This window comes from Amblyraja radiata, chromosome 6 (assembly GCF_010909765.2).
Source record: "Amblyraja radiata isolate CabotCenter1 chromosome 6, sAmbRad1.1.pri, whole genome shotgun sequence".
Classification (NCBI taxonomy): Eukaryota; Metazoa; Chordata; class Chondrichthyes; order Rajiformes; family Rajidae; genus Amblyraja; species Amblyraja radiata.
The window spans coordinates 34,123,439-34,145,102 of record NC_045961.1 but is presented as its reverse complement, the minus strand read 5'-3'; the positions used below and the strand labels follow the sequence as shown (position 1 = coordinate 34,145,102).

General features: G+C 42.5%; 1 protein-coding gene across 1 annotated transcript in view; it reads right to left on the bottom strand.

Annotated features, from left to right (window-relative positions):
* me3 (malic enzyme 3) overlaps positions 1 to 20,845 on the bottom strand; it is an 88,522-nt gene extending 67,677 nt beyond the window's left edge. Inside the window, exons 1-2 of the mRNA XM_033022464.1 lie at positions 20,621 to 20,845; positions 20,274 to 20,586 (exon numbers count right to left, since the gene is read on the bottom strand). Of these exons, the coding sequence (XP_032878355.1) occupies positions 20,274 to 20,465 (192 nt within the window). The 5' untranslated portion in view covers positions 20,466 to 20,586; positions 20,621 to 20,845. The remainder of the gene's footprint in view (positions 1 to 20,273; positions 20,587 to 20,620) is intronic.
* Between the last annotated feature and the right edge of the window lie 819 nt (positions 20,846 to 21,664).

The window sequence follows — 21,664 nt, the reverse complement described above, 5'->3', positions numbered from 1 at the left end:
TCTCTCTTGCTGAGTCTCCTCCTCATTTACCTGCATGGCTAAAAACTTTCTGACTTTCTTTGACCCCTTTCTTTGCACTTTTCTGAGAGGCATCTCTGCAAGTCTTTTTACTGTGAAAAAGATTCTCAAACAATGACAATTAGGTGGGACGTCCTCGATGGACACATGGTCCATTGGCGATATTGAGACCACCTTTTTTACTCACCTTATGTCCCCTCTGCCAAGCTTCCGGGTTTACCGTTCGCAGGAGTTCCCACGGTACCCGCAAGAGTCATTACGGATATCGCACTGGCATCTGCGTTCATACAATGTTGCAACGCTGCTCAAGTCACTCTTGGAGAAATTCAAAAATTTTTGAATTTTCTCCCGACCTTACAAAGTTACACGACTACCTGCCGTTAGCGCCACGGAGGTCCTCGGATGCCGTACTGCTATCGCAGAAGGTTCCCACGATGTTAAACTCTTGTTAAGTCTTGCTTCAGGTCGCACCGTGAGAAAGCCCTTTAAGGGTTGAATTTCTCAACAATGAAAGACAATTTATGGGGAAGGGGTACTTGCAATTGCTGCTTCACAAGGAAAAAGAACCAAAGTACTCAAGTTTATAGCATTCACAACTGGTACTCGATTAAAAAAAAAAGTAGTTTCTTGTTCTAAAAACACTGGAATAATATTGAAATACAATGATAATCTAATATTGTAAAACAGAGCGTTCAAATCTAGACCCCGTGGTTCTGGAGATACTACCTTAAAAAAGATTAAACAATGCTACAGAGCACCAGTAACTGGAGCAACATGCAATTTCATGAGTTCGCTTAGTGGTCCAACATATTAGCTACAAAGATAGACACAAAATGCTTCTCTCCAGAGAGGTTGCCTGTCCTGCTAAATTACTCCAGCATTTTGTGTCTATCTTTGGTTTAAACCAGCATCTGCAGTTTTTTTCCCTACATATTAGCTATTAGCCACTTGGGATTAATTTGGGGGTATATTGTACTGATCTGTAAATTAAGGAAAAGTATACCATCAAGCAAGTTTGCTCAATACCAAAGGAGTTTTCAAATCCAATAATGCCTCAGTGCCAACTTTCAAAGTACCATTCAAGGCTAAAGTAGAAAATTGGGGGGAAAACCATAAGGATCAATCTAACCAAGACAAAAAAAAAGTTGTGGTATTTACTGCTCAGAATCATACACGTCAACTTTCACCCCAATTGATTTTCTCCAAGCATTTACTGAGCACAGCCATTGTCACTGTTGCACACAAATATCACTTTTGCAAGGAAAAAGATCGATACATGTTCAGAGTTTTAACAACATTTATTAATGTGTGCAATTGTATATTGTATATCCATTATTGTCTTAACTGATGCAATATGACTGCCAGCACGTTTCCTATCAAAAGAAACTGTCCGAAGTACAAGGAACACATTTAGTGATACAAATGTTATTTTCAGTTATGGGTTGATGTGAATTTGACATACTGTACAGTTCACTATTTGCTATTGTACATCAAAGTAACATCTATACATCTGGAGGTGAGAAGTTCTTTCATCTTGATTAAATGAAACCATTCAGTTCCTCCAGAAGTTTCAATGAGCAAAAGGAAGCCTGGCTGACCTAGTATCGTGCAAGCTAATTATTTCTCAAGAACATTTCTGTGGGCCTTTTGTGGTATACTACACACAAACAGGGAGAAAAAAAACCCATTTACTGAAACATGGAGGGAAAAAAAAAAGCAGACAAGGACAGTGATATAGTGCAGAATATTATGGTTGCTTGTGAAAAACAATTGTTCTCATGATTTCCACCAGTGTTACACCTTACAAAATAGGTGTCCATTGTTAAAGCAGATGGATATTACTGCTTTGAACTAATATACTAAGTGAATTCTTTAAAGATCTTTGAACAAGAAATTATAAACTTTTTTTAAATTTGCGATAGGTTGCAATTGAATTATTTTGACTCCAAGTAAACTCAGAAAAATAACTCCAAAACACTAGAAGGACTTCAGTATTTTATGTTTGTCAAACATGAATATACTCGAATACTTTTACTACTTGAAAAGATCAATGAGCCAAACAAAGCGCCTGAAAAACTCATGTCATTGAGACTACAGTGTAAGCAAAACATTATATTTCCTTTTGTCTATGAGGATTCTACAGCAATTAGAAGAGGCCGTTATGATACACTGCCACTGCCATTTTCCAGTGTATCATCTTCGAAAACTTACAAAGTAAAAAGGTATTTATTCAAATTAGGAAACCAGCCAAAGAATATTAAATAGGTTTTAGGTTCACAAGATCAGATTGCACTCAATCATTTATAAATCAGTAGTCTTCTGAAAATGTGCCAAACTTGTTTGAATGCAGGAGAACAAGTTTATAGAACTGTCCAGAGTTCTTTGATGACATTCTTTCAATCCAGATTTATTATTCCAGCAATTTAACAATTTCATTTGTTATGAGAGAAACCTTCTTCCCTTCAGTTTTAGTTTTTTGGTTTGTGGTTTTCAATGCCATTTTCTTAATGTGAATTCATAGCACTTCTGTCGGAGGTCTGAAATACACAATTGTTTGTAATCACACTCTGTCTGAAGAAGTGTCTCAACCCAAAACATCACCCATTCCTTCTCTCTCGAGATACTGCTGCCTGTCCTGCTGAGTTACTCCAGTATTTTGTGTCTATTTATTCATTGAAAATATACAATTGTGGAGAGTCACAATGTATTTTAGGCTGCTTAGAAGGAAGAGTATCATTCATACTTTACTGAGCAAAGGTACTTAGTGCAGTGAAAGTGAGGAGGATAATAGATCTAGTCAATGGAAAAGTCACAAGTCTCAATTCACCTACTTATTTACTAAATATCTCTTCATCAGTCTGAATTTTTAAAACTTTAATTTTCCCCTCATTTGTCTTATATACTGCATTGTATTATACACTATTCACAGGGCTGCCAACATTGGGTGAGAGTCGAGAGTGAGAAATTGCGAGGGAGCGCAGCGACCGATGGGGGGGGGAGGGTGTGGGAGGGGGTGTTCCCTCTCCCATAGTAGGCTCTGGAGGCGGCACTTAACCCCGCTCCTGGCTCCGGGCCGGGGTTAAAATTCCATGGGGTGTGGACAGAGTGGTCGACAGACATAGAACCGCCGGAGGCGAGGGTGGGAGGTGTGTGCCGTGTCTCAGGGGGGAAGGGGGAGGGGGGGTTGGTGCTGGGACCACCGCCGCCGTGTCTCACCTATCACACCATCTGCATGGGAGAAACTAAACTACTTTTTTCCCCCAAAAATCATCCCACAGGCCGGTAGTTGGATAGCCCTGCTTTAAACCAATCCCCTCTAGTGCTTGAATCACATATCCTGGGAAAAATACTATGCATTCACCTGATATTCCCCTCATGGTTTTTACTCACCTCTAAAACAATTTTAGCTTTATTTCGAACTTTCAGCACCCGCAGATATTTGAACGTGAGAAATTTTGTGATCAGCGTGAGCATGAGAATTTTGTGAACTGCACGAGTCTCACGCTCAATGCGTGAGAGTTGGCAGTCCTGCTAATAACGCAAACATTTTATGCAAGTTCCAATTGTTTGGACAAAAATCACTTATTACTGCTTTATAAGAGTTAAGTAACTAAGACCATTTCAGAAATGATGGCACTCAACTAACAAATTAAAGCAGACTAAAAAGAATCAAAATGGGGGAGGTGGGGGGCACACACACACGCGCACACACACACACGTCTGACAGGCACGGTGTAGCGTGGATTGGCGGCGTTGGCGCTGCCGTGTGAGTTGAAGGGCAGGAGGGAGGGAGGGAAGGAGCGAGGTTGCCACGGCAGCCAGAAGCGCAGCGCTCGCAGACAGTACACAAAAGCGCTGACACCCGCTGCCCGGAACCGACGCGCTTCCCCAATCCGTGCAGATCGCTGTCATGTGGCGCAAAGAGACAAACTGTGCAGCAAAGATCCTATAGCTCCGCTATAGGATCTTTGCTGTGCAGGGACTGAAGACAGCCTGTCAGCGTGAGAATTCCGTCTTCAGCGTGAGGGCGTGAGAATTGGCTGAAATGCGTGAGTGTCACGCTCAAAACGTGAGAGTTGGCAGCCCTGTATTCATATTATACTGTGGCTCTTCCCACTTCTGAATGCGTTCCTTGCATTTTGCCATCATAGCCTTTTATTTCCTGTTCTTCTGTGCAAGCATCAAACCTCTCTTTAAATGCTGCAATTAATCTGGTCAAGACACATGACAATGTGTTTTACATCTTATTGACCGTTGTACAATTTTTTACCAAGTTATAGAAACATTCACAGTCGGTTCTCTCATCATTATACCCCCTTGTTAGAGATTTGACCAGAAATGGAAACCACAATTTACTCTATAACCAATCCCCCCACCCCATAAAATTACTTAATGAACATGTGCAGACCTTTTTCACTTACACAGAAAATGAATTTTATCTATTAGCTATTGTCAGAAACAGTTAGAAGCTTTTTGTACAAACTATTCCTACTGCTGAACCAAATATCTTTTTTTAAAGTTTGTAATTCACAGCCTGTCAATATCCATTTCTGACAAGCCTGCTGGATAATGATATATTCTTCCAAGTTCACTGTAGAGTAAATAAAAATACATCAATGATTTGGATGATGGTGTGGAAAATTGGATTAGTAAGTATGTAGATGATACTAAGATAGGTGGTGTTGTGGACAATGAAGTAGATTTTCAAAGTCTACAGAGAGATTTAGGCCATTTGGAAGAGTGGGCTGAAAGATGGCAGATGGAGTTTAATGCTGATAAATGTGAGGTGATACATCTTGGCAGGACAAATCAAAATAGGACATACATGGTAAATGGTAACGAATTGAGGAATGCAGTTGAACAGAGGGATCTAGGAATAACTGTGCATAGTTCCCTGAAGGTGGAATCTCATGTAGATAGGGTGGTAAAGAAAGCTTTTGGTGCGCTGGCCTTTATAAATCAGAGCATTGAGTATTGAAGTTGGGATGTAATGTTAAAATTGTACAAGGCATTGGTGAGGCCAATTCTGGATTATGGTGTTCAATTTTGGTCACCAAATTATAGGAAAAATGTCAACAAAATAGAGAGTACAGAGGAGATTTACTAGAATGTTGCCTGGGTTTCAGGAACTAAGTTACAGAGAAAGGTTCAACAAGTTAGGTCTTTATTCTTTGGAGCGCAGAAGGTTAAAGGGGGACTTGATAGAAGTCTTTAAAATGATGAGAGGGATAGACAGAGTTGACATGGATAAGTTTTTTCTATTGAGAGTAGGGAAGATTGAAACAAGAGGACATGATTTGAGAATTAAGGGACAGAAGTTTCGGGGTAACATGAAGGGGGGGGGGGGGGGCCTTCTTTACTCAGAGTGGTATCTGTGTGGAATAAGCTTCCAGTGGAAGTGGTAGAGGCAGGTTCGATTTTATCATTTAAAAATATATTGGATAGGTATATGGACGGGAAAGGAATGGGGGGGGGGGGGGGGGGGGAATTATGGTCTGAGTGCAGGTAGATGGGACTAGGGGAGAATAAGTGTTTGGCATGAACTAGAAGGGCCGAGATGGCCTGTTTCCGTGCTGCAATTGTTATATGATTATATATGTTATATGGTTAATAAGACATTAATGATAAAACATCATTGATCAAGTTATGTCCAATTTGGCCACCATCCTCATCCAGCAGAAACAATGGTCCAAGATCAATTGCTCCATTTACACTACGAGCTTCTCTCCTGAATTCCCGTTAAGCTCCTTGACACTGGTCCCCCACTTTCCTTTTTTAGTGCAGCACCTGATACAATTGATTGTTGACTGGCAGCTTTGACACATATGGAAATAGGATCTGCTTCTGTAATGTGGCAAATGACCTTCCTGCTATGAACAATGAGGAAGCCAAACTATACAAGCATTACTAAACAAAATGGTTGACATGTTTATGACTATTTGAATTAGGATTAATTTGACCAAATGTTATGCGCTTTGTTGAATGGGATGACATGGGGTGGCTTCCTCAAAACATCAACCATCCTAATGAGTCATGAAGCAAGATGGTCAAAGTTCATTATGCAGCAATTTCTGGAACCATATACTCAAGATACACACTAGATAAAACAATTCATATTTTTCCCCCACATACTCTGCAGAAGTTTTCCAATCCGAAAAACTTCAGCTAAACTTATGATAAATGAAAAAGTGTTATTGTTAACAGTTTGTTTTATGTCACAGTTGGATGACTGGTTAGAGTGTGGAAATTTAATACAATTAGGCTGAGCAGATACTGGAAAACAACCCGAGGGCAAACTAAAGCAAAAGTGAATGGAACAGAAGTGAATTTGCTAATCCTTGCACCAAGTACATGTCCACATTCCGGTTATCCAATTGATACATATCAATTCATACAATCCTCTTTAAAATGTATGAAGTCCCTCCAAGGAAAGAGGCTTCAACATACAAAAGTCTCAACTTCTGAAGAGGAAGACAAATCAGAAACTGATAATAGCAACATTTCTAGAAAGATTGCAACTGCACACAACAGATTATCTATTCTTTTAAATATTTACTATCCATTGTAGCAAGTAAAAAAAAAAATACAACACAAAGAACTGGAGTAACTCAGTGTGTCAGGCAGCATCTCTGGAGATTATGGATAGGTAACATTTCAGGTTGGGTCTCTTCTTCAGACACAGAGAGGAGGCAAACCTCTTCAAAGTGGGCACACCTCTAGGGGATTTTGCAGCAGAGCAATAGAAAGTAGGCACGAGAAACTTCAGATGCTGGATTCTTGCATTCAACACAAAGAGCTGTAACCCAGCAGCATCTCTGGAGGACATAGATAGGCAACATTTCAGGCCAGGGCCCTTCTTCAGACATGCATGATTCTAATTTCTACAGGTCCTTGTGTCTTGGGGATTTTAATATAACCCAATTTTCCTTTCCTTTCGGATTTGCAATCTTTCCCAAAGCAGTAATTAGAAACATAGAAAATAGGTGCAGGAGTAGGCCATTCGGCCCTTCGAACCTGCATCGCCATTCAATATGATCATGGCTGATCATCCAACTCAGTATCCTGTACCTGCCTTCTCTCCATACCCCCTGATCCTTCAGCCACAAGGGCCACATCTAACTCCCTCTTAAATATAGCCAATGAACTGGCCTCAACTACCTTCTGTGGCAGAAATTTCGAGAGATTCACCACTCTCTGTGTGAAAAATGTTTTCCTCATCTCGGTCCTAAAATATTTCCCCCTTACCCTTAAACTGTGACCCCTTGTTCTGGACTTCCCCAACATTGGGAAAAATCTTCCTGCATCTAGCCTGTCCAACCCCTTAAGATCCCCCCTCAATCTTCTAAATTCTAGCGAGTACAACCCGAGTCTATCCAGTCCTGACATCCCAGGAATCAGTCTGCTGAACCTTCTCTGTACTCCCTCTATGGCAAGCATGTCTTCTCTGTACTCCCTCTATGGCAAGAATGTCTTTCCTCAGATTAGGAGACCAAAACTGTACGCAATACTCCAGTGGGCTCACCAAGAATTCCTACTATTAATCTAATTTGTACAGAACGTAACATTCTTTGCTTGACTGTACCCAGATATGGTTTTCCACCTTTTTTGACTAGAGTAAAAATGCTGTGACAGTCTAGTGAAGATCACGATGTTCCATTGCAAGTTTCACAGATGAGTACTGTAGGAGTTTCCTCTGTTGTGCAAAGGGTAATACCACACTCATGCAATATCTTAATGCCTGCAATTTGTGTGAAATATGCAATGTAAGCAAACCCACCTACCTGCTCATATTGGCTGAAGGAAAAGCAAATTAACTCTGCTCTCCTTAAGTTTGGAGGACTCCATGAGGCAGTGAGCACCAAACTGAAAAGCTGCGTAGATCAACTGCAGCCCCCAGGGACAAGGAAGTTAAGAGAATGTCCATGACTTTGACCTCCACAGGCAAACCAGACAAGTGACATGTGAGGCAATATTTTAGGTCACATGTCTTAGAGGAGAAAGAATGCAGTTTGAATGATGGCCCTTTAAATAGCACAACTCCAGGAATCATGACAATCAGTTTATCAGTGAACTGATTCTGTATTCCAAACAAGTCAAGTTGATAAATACACTGGAGGCTCATTTTACAAACTGCAATGCTATCAAAGTTATATGATAAGATTTTACAACAATGAGTGTGAGGGCAAACTAAAATAGAGTTCAATTTCCAGATGGGTTTTATGTACCCATAAATAGGCGCACCTTTTCCATTGTTAAGCCAATTTTCAAATTCAGTTTAATTTAGAGATAAAGTGTGGTAACAGTCGCTCCTGTCCTGCATATCTTTGGAATGTGAGAGGAACATTAATTATTTGGAGAAAACCCATGTGGTCACGGGGACAATGTACAAACTCTGTACAGACAGCACCCATAGTCAGGATCGAACTTAGGTCTCTGGCACTGTACAGCAGCAACTCTATTGCTTTTTCACCATGCCGCCCAAACTGTTGAGCATTGTATTTTTTAAAGTCATCAAACAAAGAAACAAGGTTAGGCCATATGATCATGTGTGCCTGCTTTGGCTTTAAGATCATGGCTGATCTTTTATCTCATGCTAAGGAATTTCTTGCCTTTCTTTGACATTGACAGATTCTGCTATCTATATGTTGCAATTGTCACATTTTCAAAACAGGTTTCTAGCTAGTAAATCAAAATACTATATGTAGCAGTTAAGTATTTATATTTTTTAAATAACACCACTTGAAAGAGACATTCACTTTAAAATATTTCTCCTTCGAAAGAACAATTATTGAAACAATTTGCCACAATGCCATGTTTTGACACATTTTGTTGAAACAAATTACCACCCAATACTATTCGGGAAAACTGGAGTGTGCATAGTCAAAAGACATACAAGTTCAGAATACATTCAAGAATAGTTGGCCATTACCCCAAAATTACAATTATAATCCGATTAGGACAGAATTACACTTCCATTTTAAGTGAGGCAAAGAACTTCCATAGTAGTTTTATATCAATCATAATTACAATATGTAGCATAGGCAAGTTTAAAAAAGCCTTATCTTTAAAAAGTGTTACTGGCATTGTCCCAGAATAATTGTTAAGGCCCGAGCTCAGGAATGAGCAAGGAAAGCAAGGGGCTTTTAACATTCACAAATATTCAAAACTAATTCATAATAAATATTTAATTAAATAAAAACAATTAAATACGAGAAAACTTTCAAACTATTTAATAATGACCATCGTATCTAACAGTATCATATCTAACAGTAATTACCTATCCCTCCCTTACCCACTCTCTTATATCCTTGCAGCCATACTTTACTTCTTGTACCTCGCGACACGGTAGCACAACTGGTACAGTTGCGGCCTCACAGCGCAAGAGATCTGGCTTTGATCCCAACTTTGAGTGTTGCCTGTGTGGAGATTGGATGTTTTCCCCCGTGGGTTTCCTCACATATCCCAAAGACATTCAGATTTACTGGTTAATTAGCCCCTGCAAAGACTGTCCCGGGTCTATCTTCAGTGTAAGCCATCATCTGCAGTTCCTTCCTGCACACCTAGAAAGTGGGATAACATAGAGCTAGTGTGAACAGGTGATTGAGGGTTGGGGTGCACTTGGTGGGTCAAAGGACCAGTTTTCATCCTGTATCGTTCAATCAATCAAGTGAATGAATATGCTCGAGTTCAAAGCCAGCACAGATTCAGTGAACAAACATCCCAGCATAAATGGTGGCAAATCATGCTCCCTGATTTGTGTCCAATGACCTGGCTTCCTTAAAGCTGCAGAGATAAATACTAGCAGTTCTGTGCCAAACCGATTTGGGCCAATCATCCTTTCCATAGTAGTTTGAATCATCCAAGAAGCTAATCAGGATTAGAGGCAGAGTAATCCTGGAAAAAAAACTTCATCTCAGCAACCACTAATTTACGAATTTGCTTGTGCCATTTAGTAAAAAATTATTTAATGGCACAAGCAAATATTAAAGACACAATATACGTTTCAGGAAACTTCATAAGAGTAATATCAAACAAGTAATTTGACATTGAATTATAAAAAAAGTATATTAGGTTAGGTATCCAAGGATTGTATTTAAGGAGTTATTTTAATTTTGGAAGGGGATTCCAAATATTAGGGTAGTTGAAGACATAGCCACCAATGATAACTTTGAGGAATTAAATTTGAGGATATTCTAGAGAACAGTGGGAGGATTATAGGCCTGAAGATGACCAAAATAGTGAGGGTTAAGCAAGATCAAGGAATACTTGGACAATCTAAAATGAATGTAAAATAAAACAAAGGAAGCTCAGCAAGACTTCATTGGATGATCAAGTATAAAAGCAATAAATGCAGTGCAAGTTTAATGCATGGGGATAAACTGTGGCAAGGTTGATGTCAGGTGACATTTTATAGAGGTGAAATTAAAGATGAGAGATTTCAGGAATGTAAAGCCCAAAACACAACCCAGGGCCCAATATGACAAAGTTGTGAAGAGTCTAGTTCAGTTTCATAGTTGTAAGGGAAGAGGATAAATCAATACCTCAAGGAAAAGGAGCTTCTTATGCAGAAATATATGATGCAGTAAATATAATGGGTTCGGTCTTTCTACTATTTATTAGAGAACATTTCTGGTCATTCAATACTGGAGATTGGACAAACAATTTGCCAATGTCAAAACAGGTGGTAAAGTTAAGTTACAGTGCCCTCCATAATGTTTGGGACCAAGACCCATTATTTATTTATTTGCCTCTGTACTCCACAATTTGAGATTTGTAACAGAAAAAAAAAAAGAAAACAAAAATCACATGTGGTTAAAGTGCACATTGTCAGATTGTGATAAAGGCCATTTTTGAACATTTTGGTTTCACCATGTAGACATTACAGCAGTGTTTATACATAGTCCCCCTATTTCAGGGCACCATAATGTTTGGGACACAGCAATGTCATGTAAATGAAGTAGTCATGTTTAGTATTTTGTTGCATATCATTTGCATTCAATGTGCTTGATGTCTACGATTCATGGACATCACCAGTTGCTGGATGTCTTCTCTGGTGATGCTCTGTCAAGCCTGTATTGCAGCCATCTTTAGCTTATGCTTGTTTTGGGGGCTCGTCCCCTTCAGTTTTCTCTACAGCATATAAAAGGCATGCTCAATTGGGTTCAGATTGGGTGATTGACTCGGCCATTCGAGAATCAACCATTTTTTAGCTTTGAAAAACTCCTTTGTTGCTTTCACAGTATGTTTGGAATCATTGTCTTGCTGTAGAAGGAACCACCAGCCAATGAGTTTTGAGGCATTTGTTTGAACTTGAGCAGATAGGATGTGTCTATACACTTCAGAATTCATTATGCTACCACCATCAGCAGCTGTAATTTCTACATGGTGAAACCAAAATGTACAAAAATGGCCTTTAATAAAATCTGCGAATGTGCACTTTTACCACGTTGTTTTTTTTCTATTATACATCTCGAATTGTGGAGTACAGAGGCAAATGAATAAATGAAGGGTCTATGTCCCAAACATTGTGGAGGGCACTGTAGGTGCTGTTATCTATATCCCTGTTAAACTGCTTATTCGTTGAACATAGATTCCACACAATGTGCTGTTAATACAAGTACTATTTTAAATAAGTGAAAACCCACGCTACAAATTGACCATCAGACATGCATCAAAGCTTTATCTTAAATAAGCCAATTATTGCATCATTCCATATTTGCTTTTGGTCAATGTTATTTACAGTGCAGAGTGTTCCAGCAATACTGTGGTAAATAATTAGAGAAAAGAAGTGGCTTTAATCGTTATTATTTGTACACAAGATACAGAGAGTAAGTGAATTTGCAACTTAAAAACAGGCTTTATTGCCCGACGTGTAGTTAAGCTAGACTAAGATAAATCATAACAGATTACTTTAATTGTTGTAATTTTGAATTTTCTCTTTAGTAAATAATGTATTTTGTTACATTTCCACAATATGCGAGTTCGGTATTCCGACTGCGCATGGCCAGGTCATAAGCAAAAAACAGTCTCGGCAACGGTGATGCTGCTTTGTGTGCAGTCTTGCGTTTCGTCCATGGTCGGGGTTGGGCCTGGGTCTCCCGCACTGCGGGCACTGTCGAGTTGCTGCTTGGCCATCCCCGTCCCTTCCCGGGTGTCCCGTCCCTGTGTGGAGCTATCTGGGGTGGCCCTGGGCTGGCGGGGCGGCCGCGGACTTGCAGCCACTGGCTCCAGCTCGGCTCTGCCTGTCCCGCATGGTTGGCCAGCAGCCCTCCACCTTCAGCCCCCTCAGTCCGACACCCTACTGAAGATGGGCAGCCGCCGGCCCTGCTCGGAGCCGACCTGGTTGGTGAGTTTGCGGATGGGCTCCTGCCGGCCATGGAAGGCCGGGCGCCCACTGGAGCTGCTGGTGATGGTGGTGCTGGCGGCAGCAGCAACCTCCTCCCCCTCTCTTGCCCAGCCCCAAGCCCAGAGTCCAGGCCAGCTCCAACTCCAGGTCAGGGCTAAAGGCTGCCTGCAGCACGGCACAGTCGAGCACCGGGCCGGAGGAGGCCGAGCCCAGGCTGGCTCTCTGGTGCAGGCAAGGCCGGGCCCTCTCCCCTCCTCAGGGTTGTGGATGAAATGGCAGCGGGTACCATAGGTAGGTATGTTGCAAAGCCTACCTGAAGCGTCTTTGAAAATCTGCCGCTGCGGGTGTGCGCGATTTTGGCGCCGTTTAGAGGGGGCGGGTTTAAAACGCGATTTTCTCCAGGCTGTTCAAATCGAAGATGTTCAGCCTAGTTAATTATTAACGAAAAATCGCAGGAAGACCCCGTCGCAAAAGCTATTATTAGGTTTAAAGGCCTTGAATAATAGTTATAGTAGTTTAAAAATCAATCTCTAAACCCGCGACCGCCAGCAACCGCAGGGTCTCATAAAGCAAATATCTGAAGGTAGGTTGTATATTTTTACATTAAAAAGGGCTTCTAAAGATCCCTTTATACAAAGTTTAATATTGCGAGTAGCTCATTTTGGGCCCATTATATCGCGCAGTATTTTTCTGGGCATTTGGGGCACAAATCTACCGCAATGTGAACGTTCTAAACCAGCGCGTTCCACAGAGACCCACTGGAAAGCTGATTTAAATGGGCATTTATTTACAGCAATTGAACACTGAATTCCTTCCATTTGGCCTATAAATTAATGTAAATGAGATTTAAAAATCATGTTTTATTGTGAATTATTTGTGAATATTATTTGGACATTTAGGCTATTTAAAAATGTTAATCATTTATTAAGAAATGGATAGATGTTTAGATCTAGTAATTGAAGTCTGAAATTAGCTACAATTAGGTAACTAACTAATTATATGCTTTAATTTCAGGTCATCCAAGTAAGATTATTTTATATTTGTTTCAGAATGCTTCAATCTATGATAACTGAAAATTTCATTCAGTTCTCTTAATTTTTAAGAAAGTTATGGGCTTTTGACTGTTCACGATCACAACTTTTTTGTTATGTCCATAGAAAATCAATAGGGAACAAGATGCTAATTTCCGAGTATGAAAATGGCCATAACTTTTTAAATACTTGAGATATGAAAGTGAATTAGGTGTCAAATTAAACTTATTTTTATGCTTTATCTGATGGGATAAATTACAGACTTGATTTTTAAAATCTCAAAATTTTGTAACATTGCTACCATAGGGGCAGAAGCCAGTGGAGTACAAGGTGCGGCACAGCTCTTGTACTTGGGGTGGCGGCTGAGGGAGCGCAGCTCGGCCAGGCCATGGGCGAACTGGCACTTGTCGCTGTAGCGGCCCATCGGGGAGCAGTTTCCTCTGGAGTTGGAGTGGGGTTGGGCTGGAGTTGGCACTTCTTCTCCGCACTGGCTGTGGGCCTGGAGCCACTGGTGTCATTAGTCTGGGCTGTCGGTTGGCCCGGAGGGAGAGGCCGAGGTGAGCTGGGGTTGCCGCTTCTCCACGCTGGCTGTGAGCCTGGGCGCCATTGTCCCATCAGTCCGGACGTCTCTGGCCACCCCCCGGGTGGGGTTGGGGCACTCGAGTGGGGGGACGGGGATGGTCCAGTGGCAGTTCAGCAGCGCTTGCAGTGCCGGGGACCTGGGTTAGATCCTGGCTGCGGATGAGGTGTGGCTCTGTGTGCGTGCAGCTGCAGAGAGCCGCTCCAGTCTCACCCCCCCCCCCCCCCTTCCCACTCGTATCTGCCCCCTGACAAATACAAACTTGAAAAAAGACAAAAAAAGACCCAAACTATACTCACTGAATCTACAGCATTCGTTCGATTTTTATTTATAGCGTTTGACCTATGACAAATCCCATGATTCCTTGCATTTTTCGGAATACCAAACTCGCTTATTGTCAAGTGCTCAATGCTTTTTGGAAAATAAGGCAATTTAAAAAAGCACTATTCCAATAAAAATGCTCCTAATTACGCAAAAGTAAAATCTATATATAAACATTGTTCTAGAAATCTTGACACAGATTGAGCAGATCGCCACAAGACCCTGCAGATATTGTACCAGATGCCTTAACAGAATGGAGTTGAGTCAAACAGTCTAGAGCACAGAAACAGACACTTCAGTTCAACATCTATGATGACCATGTAGCCGATCTATGCTAATCCCATTTACCTGCAATGAGCTCATATTCAAATTCAAATTCATTTATTCTTGCTATGGTTTTCCTATCCAAGTACCTATCTAAACACCTTTAAAAATTTATAATTATACCTGCCACAGATAATTCCTTGGGCAGCTCTTATCATATAAAACCACTATCTGAGAGAAGAGCTTGCCTCCCAGATCTACTTTAAATTTCTTTACTCTCAATTTCAATCTATATCTTTAACTCCCAGACAATGACTCTTACTATCTACCCTATTTTTATGCCTTTACCAATTTTTATTAATCTTGATAAAAGCACTAAACCTCCGACAGTCCACTCAGAATAAACCCAGACTATCAAATCTCTCAATTTCAGGCTGCATCCTGGTGAGTCTTTTCTGCGCTTTTTCTAATGCTACCACATCCCTGTTGCAGTGTGGTGATCAAAACTGTACATAATAATGCAGATCTGACCAATGTAAATATAGCACCAGAGACCAGCAATTGGCAATGGTATCTCTCGAGAGGCGAGAGCTCTTGCTCTAGTAAAGATTGTGAATAGCAGTGATCAGGGAGATGAAGCACAAGGGTGGAGAAGCAATGCAAATAAAAATAATCATATTGTAAACACATGAAACACATTAGGATGCACCGGGACAAGCTAAACCTGTAAAACTACTTGAACTCATTTTGCCTTTAGAAATATTCTAAAGCATTAGTTTAGTTTAAAGATACAAGTCAAGTCGTCAAGTTTATTTGTCACATACACATACGAGATGTGCAGTGAAATGAAAGTGGCAATGCTCGCGGACTTTTGTGCAAAAGACAAACAACCAAACAAACTATAAACACAATCATAACACACATATTCTTTTACATAATAAATAATGGAAGGAAAAACATTCAGTAGAGTTAGTCCCTGGTGAGATAGGCGTTTACAGTCCGAATGGCCTCTGGGAAGAAACTCCTTCTCAACCTCTCCGTTCTCACCACATGGCAACGGAGGCGTTTGCCTGACCGTAGCAGCTGGAACAGTCCATTGCAGGGGTGGAAGGGGTCTCATGATATTGTTGGATCTGGAGTAGAACCTCCTGATGTATAGTTCCTGCAGGGGGGCAAGTGAAGTTCCCATAGTGCGTTCGGCCGAACGCACTACTCTCTGCAGAGCCTTCTTGTCCTTGGCAAAGCAATTCCCAAACCAGATGGTAATGTTCCCGGACAAGATGCTTTCCACCGCCGCTGCGTAGAAGCACTGGAGGATCCTCGGAGACACTCTGAATTTCCTCAATTGCCTGAGGTGGTAAAGGCACTGCCTTGCCCTACTCACGAGTGCTGAGGCGTGTGATGCCCATGTCATATCCTCGGAGATGTGGACTCCCAGATATTTAAAACAGTTCACCCTATCCACAGGATCCCCATTTATCCTCAATGGAGTGCACGTCCTCGGATGATGTGCCCTCCTAAAGTCCATGATCAGCTCCTTCGTTTTTTTGATGTTCAAGAGGCTGTTATCCTGGCACCAGTGCTAGAACAGCCACCTCCTCCCGGCAGGCCTTCTCGTCGTTGTCTGAGATCAGGCCCACCACCACAGTGTCATCAGCAAACTTAATTAATGAGTTGGAGCTGAACCTAGCCACAGTCATGTGTGTACAGGGAGTACAATAGGGGGCTGAGGACGCAACCCTGGGGCGATCCTGTGCTCAGGGTGAGGGACTTCGATGTATTCCCTTCCATCTTGACTACCTGGGGCCTGGCGGTGAGAAAGTCCAGGACCCAGGCACACAGGGAGGTGTTGAGCCCCAATTCCATTAGCTTCCCGGCCAGTCTGGTGGGGACTATCGTGTTGAAGGCTGAACTATAGTCTATGAACAGCATCCTCACGTAGCCCCCCTTCTGGCTGTCCAGATGGGAGAGAGCGGTGTGCAAGACCTGGGAGACCGCATCGTCCGTGGATCTTTTCGGACGGTATGCGAACTGCAACGGGTCCATGTTCCGAGGGAGGAAGGCGCAGATGTGTTTCTTCACCAGCCTCTCAAAGCATTTCATGACTACCGAGGTAAGGGCCACCGGACGGTAGACATTCAGACAGGCTGGGGAGGCATTTTTTGGTACCGGTACAATGATGGATTTTTTGAAGCAGGCAGGGACCACGGACTTGTCCAGGGAGAGGTTGAATAATGTAGTGAGCACTGGAGCTAGCTGCGTAGCACAGGACTTGAGTACTCTGGCCCTTCAGCCCACCGAGTCTGCAAACACGTCTATGTTAATCACCGTCTCATCTAGTCCCTGCATAAAAGGGGCATTTTTTCCCTTAGAGGCCAATTGAAATAAAAACCTGCACATCTTTGGGATTGGGAGGAAACCAGAAGGTTACAGGGAGAACATGCAAACTTAATCCAGACAGCACCAGAGGTCAGGATCAGACCCGGGTCTCTGCTGCAAGGCAGCAGGTCCACCACTGCTTCACAGGGGTGCCCACGATATATTATTTAGCTACTCCAGTAAATGTATTATTCAAACTACAATAGCTGCCCATGATTTAAGCAGTCAAATCGTAAGGTCATAAGTGATAGGAGCAGAATTAGGCTATTTGGCCCATGTGTAGAGGATGTTTCCACTAGTGGGAGTCTAGGACTAGCGATCATAGCGTCAGATTTAAAGGACATTTTTTTTAGGAAGGCGATGAGGATAAATTTCTGTTGTCAGAGGGTGGTGAATCTGTGGAATTCTTTGCCACAGAAGGCTGTGAAAGCCAACTCAGTGGATATTTTTAAGGTAGAGATAGATAAATTCTTAATTAGTACAGGTGTCAGAGGTTATACCCATGACTATGTGGCCGGACATAGTGCGAACTCCATCATCAAGTTCGCCGACAACACCACTGTTGTTGGACGCATCACAGATGGGGATGAGCCAGAGTATAGAAGTGAGATTGACAGCGTGATCAAATGGTGCCAGCACAACAACCTGGCTCTCAACATTAGTAAGACCAAGGAACTGATTGTGGACTTTGGTTGGGGAAGAATGAGGACCCACAATCCTATTCACATCAATGGGACGATAGTGGAGAGGGTCAAAAACTTCAAATTCCTGGGCTTGTATATTTCCGAAGATCTTTCCTGGACCCAACACACCGATGCAATTATAAAGAAGGCATATCAGCGACTCTACTTCCTGAGAAGATTACAGAGATTCGGCATGTCGAAGAGGATTCTCCTAAACCTTTACAGGTGCATGGTAGAGAGCATTCTGACTGGTTGCATCGTGGCCTGGTTCAGCAACTGGAACTTCCTGGAGCAAAAAAGACTACAAAAAGTTGTGACCACTGCCCAGTCCATCACCAGCTTTGACCTCCCCACACTCAAAGGAATCTATCGTAGTTGCTGCCTCAAAAAGGCAGCCAAAATCATCAAAGACCCACATCGTCCTAGCCACATACTCATTTCACCATTGCCATCAGGAAGAAGGTACAGGAGCCTGAAAATTGTACCATCCAGGTTCAGGAACAACTTCTTCCCTACAGCCATCAGGCTATTAAACACAACAACGAATAAGCTCCGAGCTCTGAACTGCAAAAGATGTATTGCACTATATTTGTTATTTATTGATCTTTTTATTTTTTTCTCTTCCCCCGTTATGTACTACGTTTACATATTCACATATTCTGTTGTGCTGCAGCAAGTAAGAATTTCATTGTCCCATCGGGACTATGACAATAAAACACTCTTGACTCTTATGTGGAGAAGGCAGGAGAATGGGGTTAGGAGGGAGAGATAGATCAGAATGACAGAGTAGACTTGTGGGCTGAATGACCTGATTCTTCTCCCATCATATGACCTTATGATCAAGTCCACTCCACCATTCAATCATGGCTGATCTATCTCTCCCTCCTAACCCCATTCTCCTGCCTTATCCCAATAACCCCCAACACCCATACTAGTCAAGAATTATTATTATTGCAGAAATAATACAACATTTGAACCTCAAACAGAGCATGGTTAGATTTTTGGAATTAATTTTAAAATGTTTGGCAATGCAGAAAGTTTGCCAAACAAAAATGTTTTAAAGTTCTTGATACCAAAATAGGAATTATTCTGGAGCTGCTAGAAGTACAATTTTATCTGCACTCGCTCCGCTGGTGTTGCCTATTGTTGTTGCATGTTTTGACAAATGTTATTTTCATTCGGATATTTAGTTTTCTATTTGAAAGTAGTGTCAGTAACAAATAATAATAACAACCTTATTTTAGATTTTAAAAAATAAAAGGGCAGAATACATTTTACTACTCGAGTTGATAGGACACTAGAAATGCATGCCATTTGCTCTGAAGAACGGCCCCAAAATAGTCTGAAGACGGGTTTCGGCCCGAAACGTTGCCCATTTCCTTCGCTCCATAGATGCTGCTGCACCCGCTGAGTTTCTCCAGCATTTTTGTCTACCCAAGATAGGCTTCTACCGTTGCAGTCCAAAAATTGGACCAACATTTGACCTCATTACACTTTTTCACTGGTTCAAGACCAAACACCCATTTAAGAAAACAAAATGAGAGGTTGAGTGATTGGCCTCATCAGCAACAACGATGAGTCGGCCTACAGGGAGGAGGTCCAGCACTTAGCAGCATGGTGCGCTGACAACAACCTGGCCCTTAACTCCAAGAAGACCAAGGAGCTCATTGTAGACTTCAGGAAGTCCAGGGGCAGCACGCACACCCCCATCCACATTAACGGGACGGAGGTGGAACGTGTTTCTAGCTTCAGGTTCCTGGGAGTCAACATCTCCGATGACCTCTCTTGGACCCACAATACCTCAACTCTGATCAAGAAGGCTCACCAGCGTCTCTTCTTCCTGAGGAGACTGAAGAAGGTCCATCTGTCTCCTCAGATCCTGGTGAACTTCTACCGCTGCACCATCGAGAGCATCCTTACCAACTGCATCACAGTATGGTATGGCAACTGCTCTGTCTCCGACCGGAAGGCATTGCAGAGGGTGGTGAAAATTGCCCAATGCATCACCGGTTCCTCGCTCCCCTCCATTGAGTCTGTCCAAAGCAAGCGTTGTCTGCGGAGGGCGCTCAGCATCGCCAAGGACTGCTCTCACCCCAACCATGGACTGTTTACCCTCCTACCATCCAGGAGGCGCTACAGGTCTCTCCGTTGCCGAACCAGCAGGTCCAGGAACAGCTTCTTCCCGGCGGCTGTCACTCTACTCAACAACGTACCTCGGTGACTGCCAATCACCCCCCCACCCCCCGACACTTATTATCACTTATTATTATTTATTCAAATCATTTGCTATGTCGCTCTTCCAGGGAGATGCTAAATGCATTTCGTTGTCTCTGTACTGTACACTGACAATGACAATTAAAATTGAATCTGAATCTGAGTGCAGCCACACGTTTTGCATCTTTAAAAAGCTCCAGGAATAGTCACCCCCTGCCACCTCCCCATGTTACACGTAATAAATATCACCTTGGGACAACATGACCTGTTTGAAAACATTTTTTTTTACCGCATTAAAGGCAACCTTTGAAGCCAGCATGACGAATTAATCATTCAGCGGTATGCAGGTCGAGAGACACAATGTGACCGGCGCTGACCCGATGCCAGCCTCTCGGACGAAGGAAGGGTGCTGACTGACTGAGCCGCCCCAGACTCACCTTGTTGAGGTGGGGGTTGCGAGTAATCTCGTAGCCCCGTTTCTTGGTGTGAAGCTGGGGTCCGAGGCCTCTGCCATTGCTGCTCGCTCTGGCCCAGCATGGGATGGTGTTTCCAGGCGTGGGGTGGAAGAGCGGGCCGCTGACCGCTCTCGGCAAGCGGGCAAGGCGCTGGGAGAAGGCCAGCGCACTCATGGTCTAGGCGGCGAGTTCCTCTGCGGTGCAAGCGCCGGAGAGACGGCGCTGAAGGCGGGACGCGCGGTGTAGCGTAGCTCGACTCAAAGCTCCGGCACAGCCTGCGCACCAGCATCCACTCCTCACCAAAGACCTTTTCGCTATAAGATCTTTACTCCTCACTGCCTCAGCTCCCCTACTTTATTGCACTTTTGTGATCCACGCCCGCCTCCAGACTCGGCAGCGCTCAAGTACTGATAACAACCCGTGGCTCAATGGTTGGTTTTTAATTGCTCCTGGCTCTGCATTCGTTTCCAGCCGGTGCAACGCTCCCCTGCCCATCACTGGGCTCCCCGCTGCCTGGCCCGCACTCACTCACTGGCAGTACCTTCCCCTCCCCCGCCTGGCTAGGCCTCGGGATACCTCACTTTGTAAACTGACTATCCTTTTCTTTGCATTTTGATTCAGATATTAATTCCCCACGGGTGCAGAAGAGCTTCAGGTGTAGCTTTTCATTTACATTCTTGTCTGATGATCAAACAGTTGAATAAAACTTTGCTAAATATTGCATCCACTTCGGCATCAATAATTCGATAGCATCATTGTTATATATAATGTAAAATGTTGCATATCTTATATACTTTGTTACTTTATACATTTGATTACTTTGATCCATTTTTAGTGTGTATCATCCTGTCTGTCTATCATTATATGATTAACTGATAGATTTATTGAGCAAGTTTTAATCTGCAACGGAATGTTCAAAGGTGAACTAAAACAGCGCAGTAAGCATATAACCATATAACCATATAACCATATAACAATTACAGCACGGAAAACAGGCCAGCTCGGCCCTTCAAGTCCGTGCCGAACACTTATTTTCCCCTAGTCCCATCTACCTGCATATCATATATATATATATCATATCATATCTTTATATTTCACTGGTTTAATTACTGTTATATTTACCTTCTTCCCAGGATAGATGACCAAGAGTCTAAATTAAAAACATTTTGCAACAGGATAAAAAGTGCACATTGTGTCCATTTGCCACCATGTTCTCAGTGGTGAGTTTGTGGTACATGTGTGTGCAGAGATGTCAACCCATTCCTAAAAAACTATTAATAACCCAATAAATAATTTTACATAAGACAAATCTCACACCCTGTACTAGAGTGTTAATTGGACAATATGCCTGAGGCAGTCTGCAATGTCTTGCT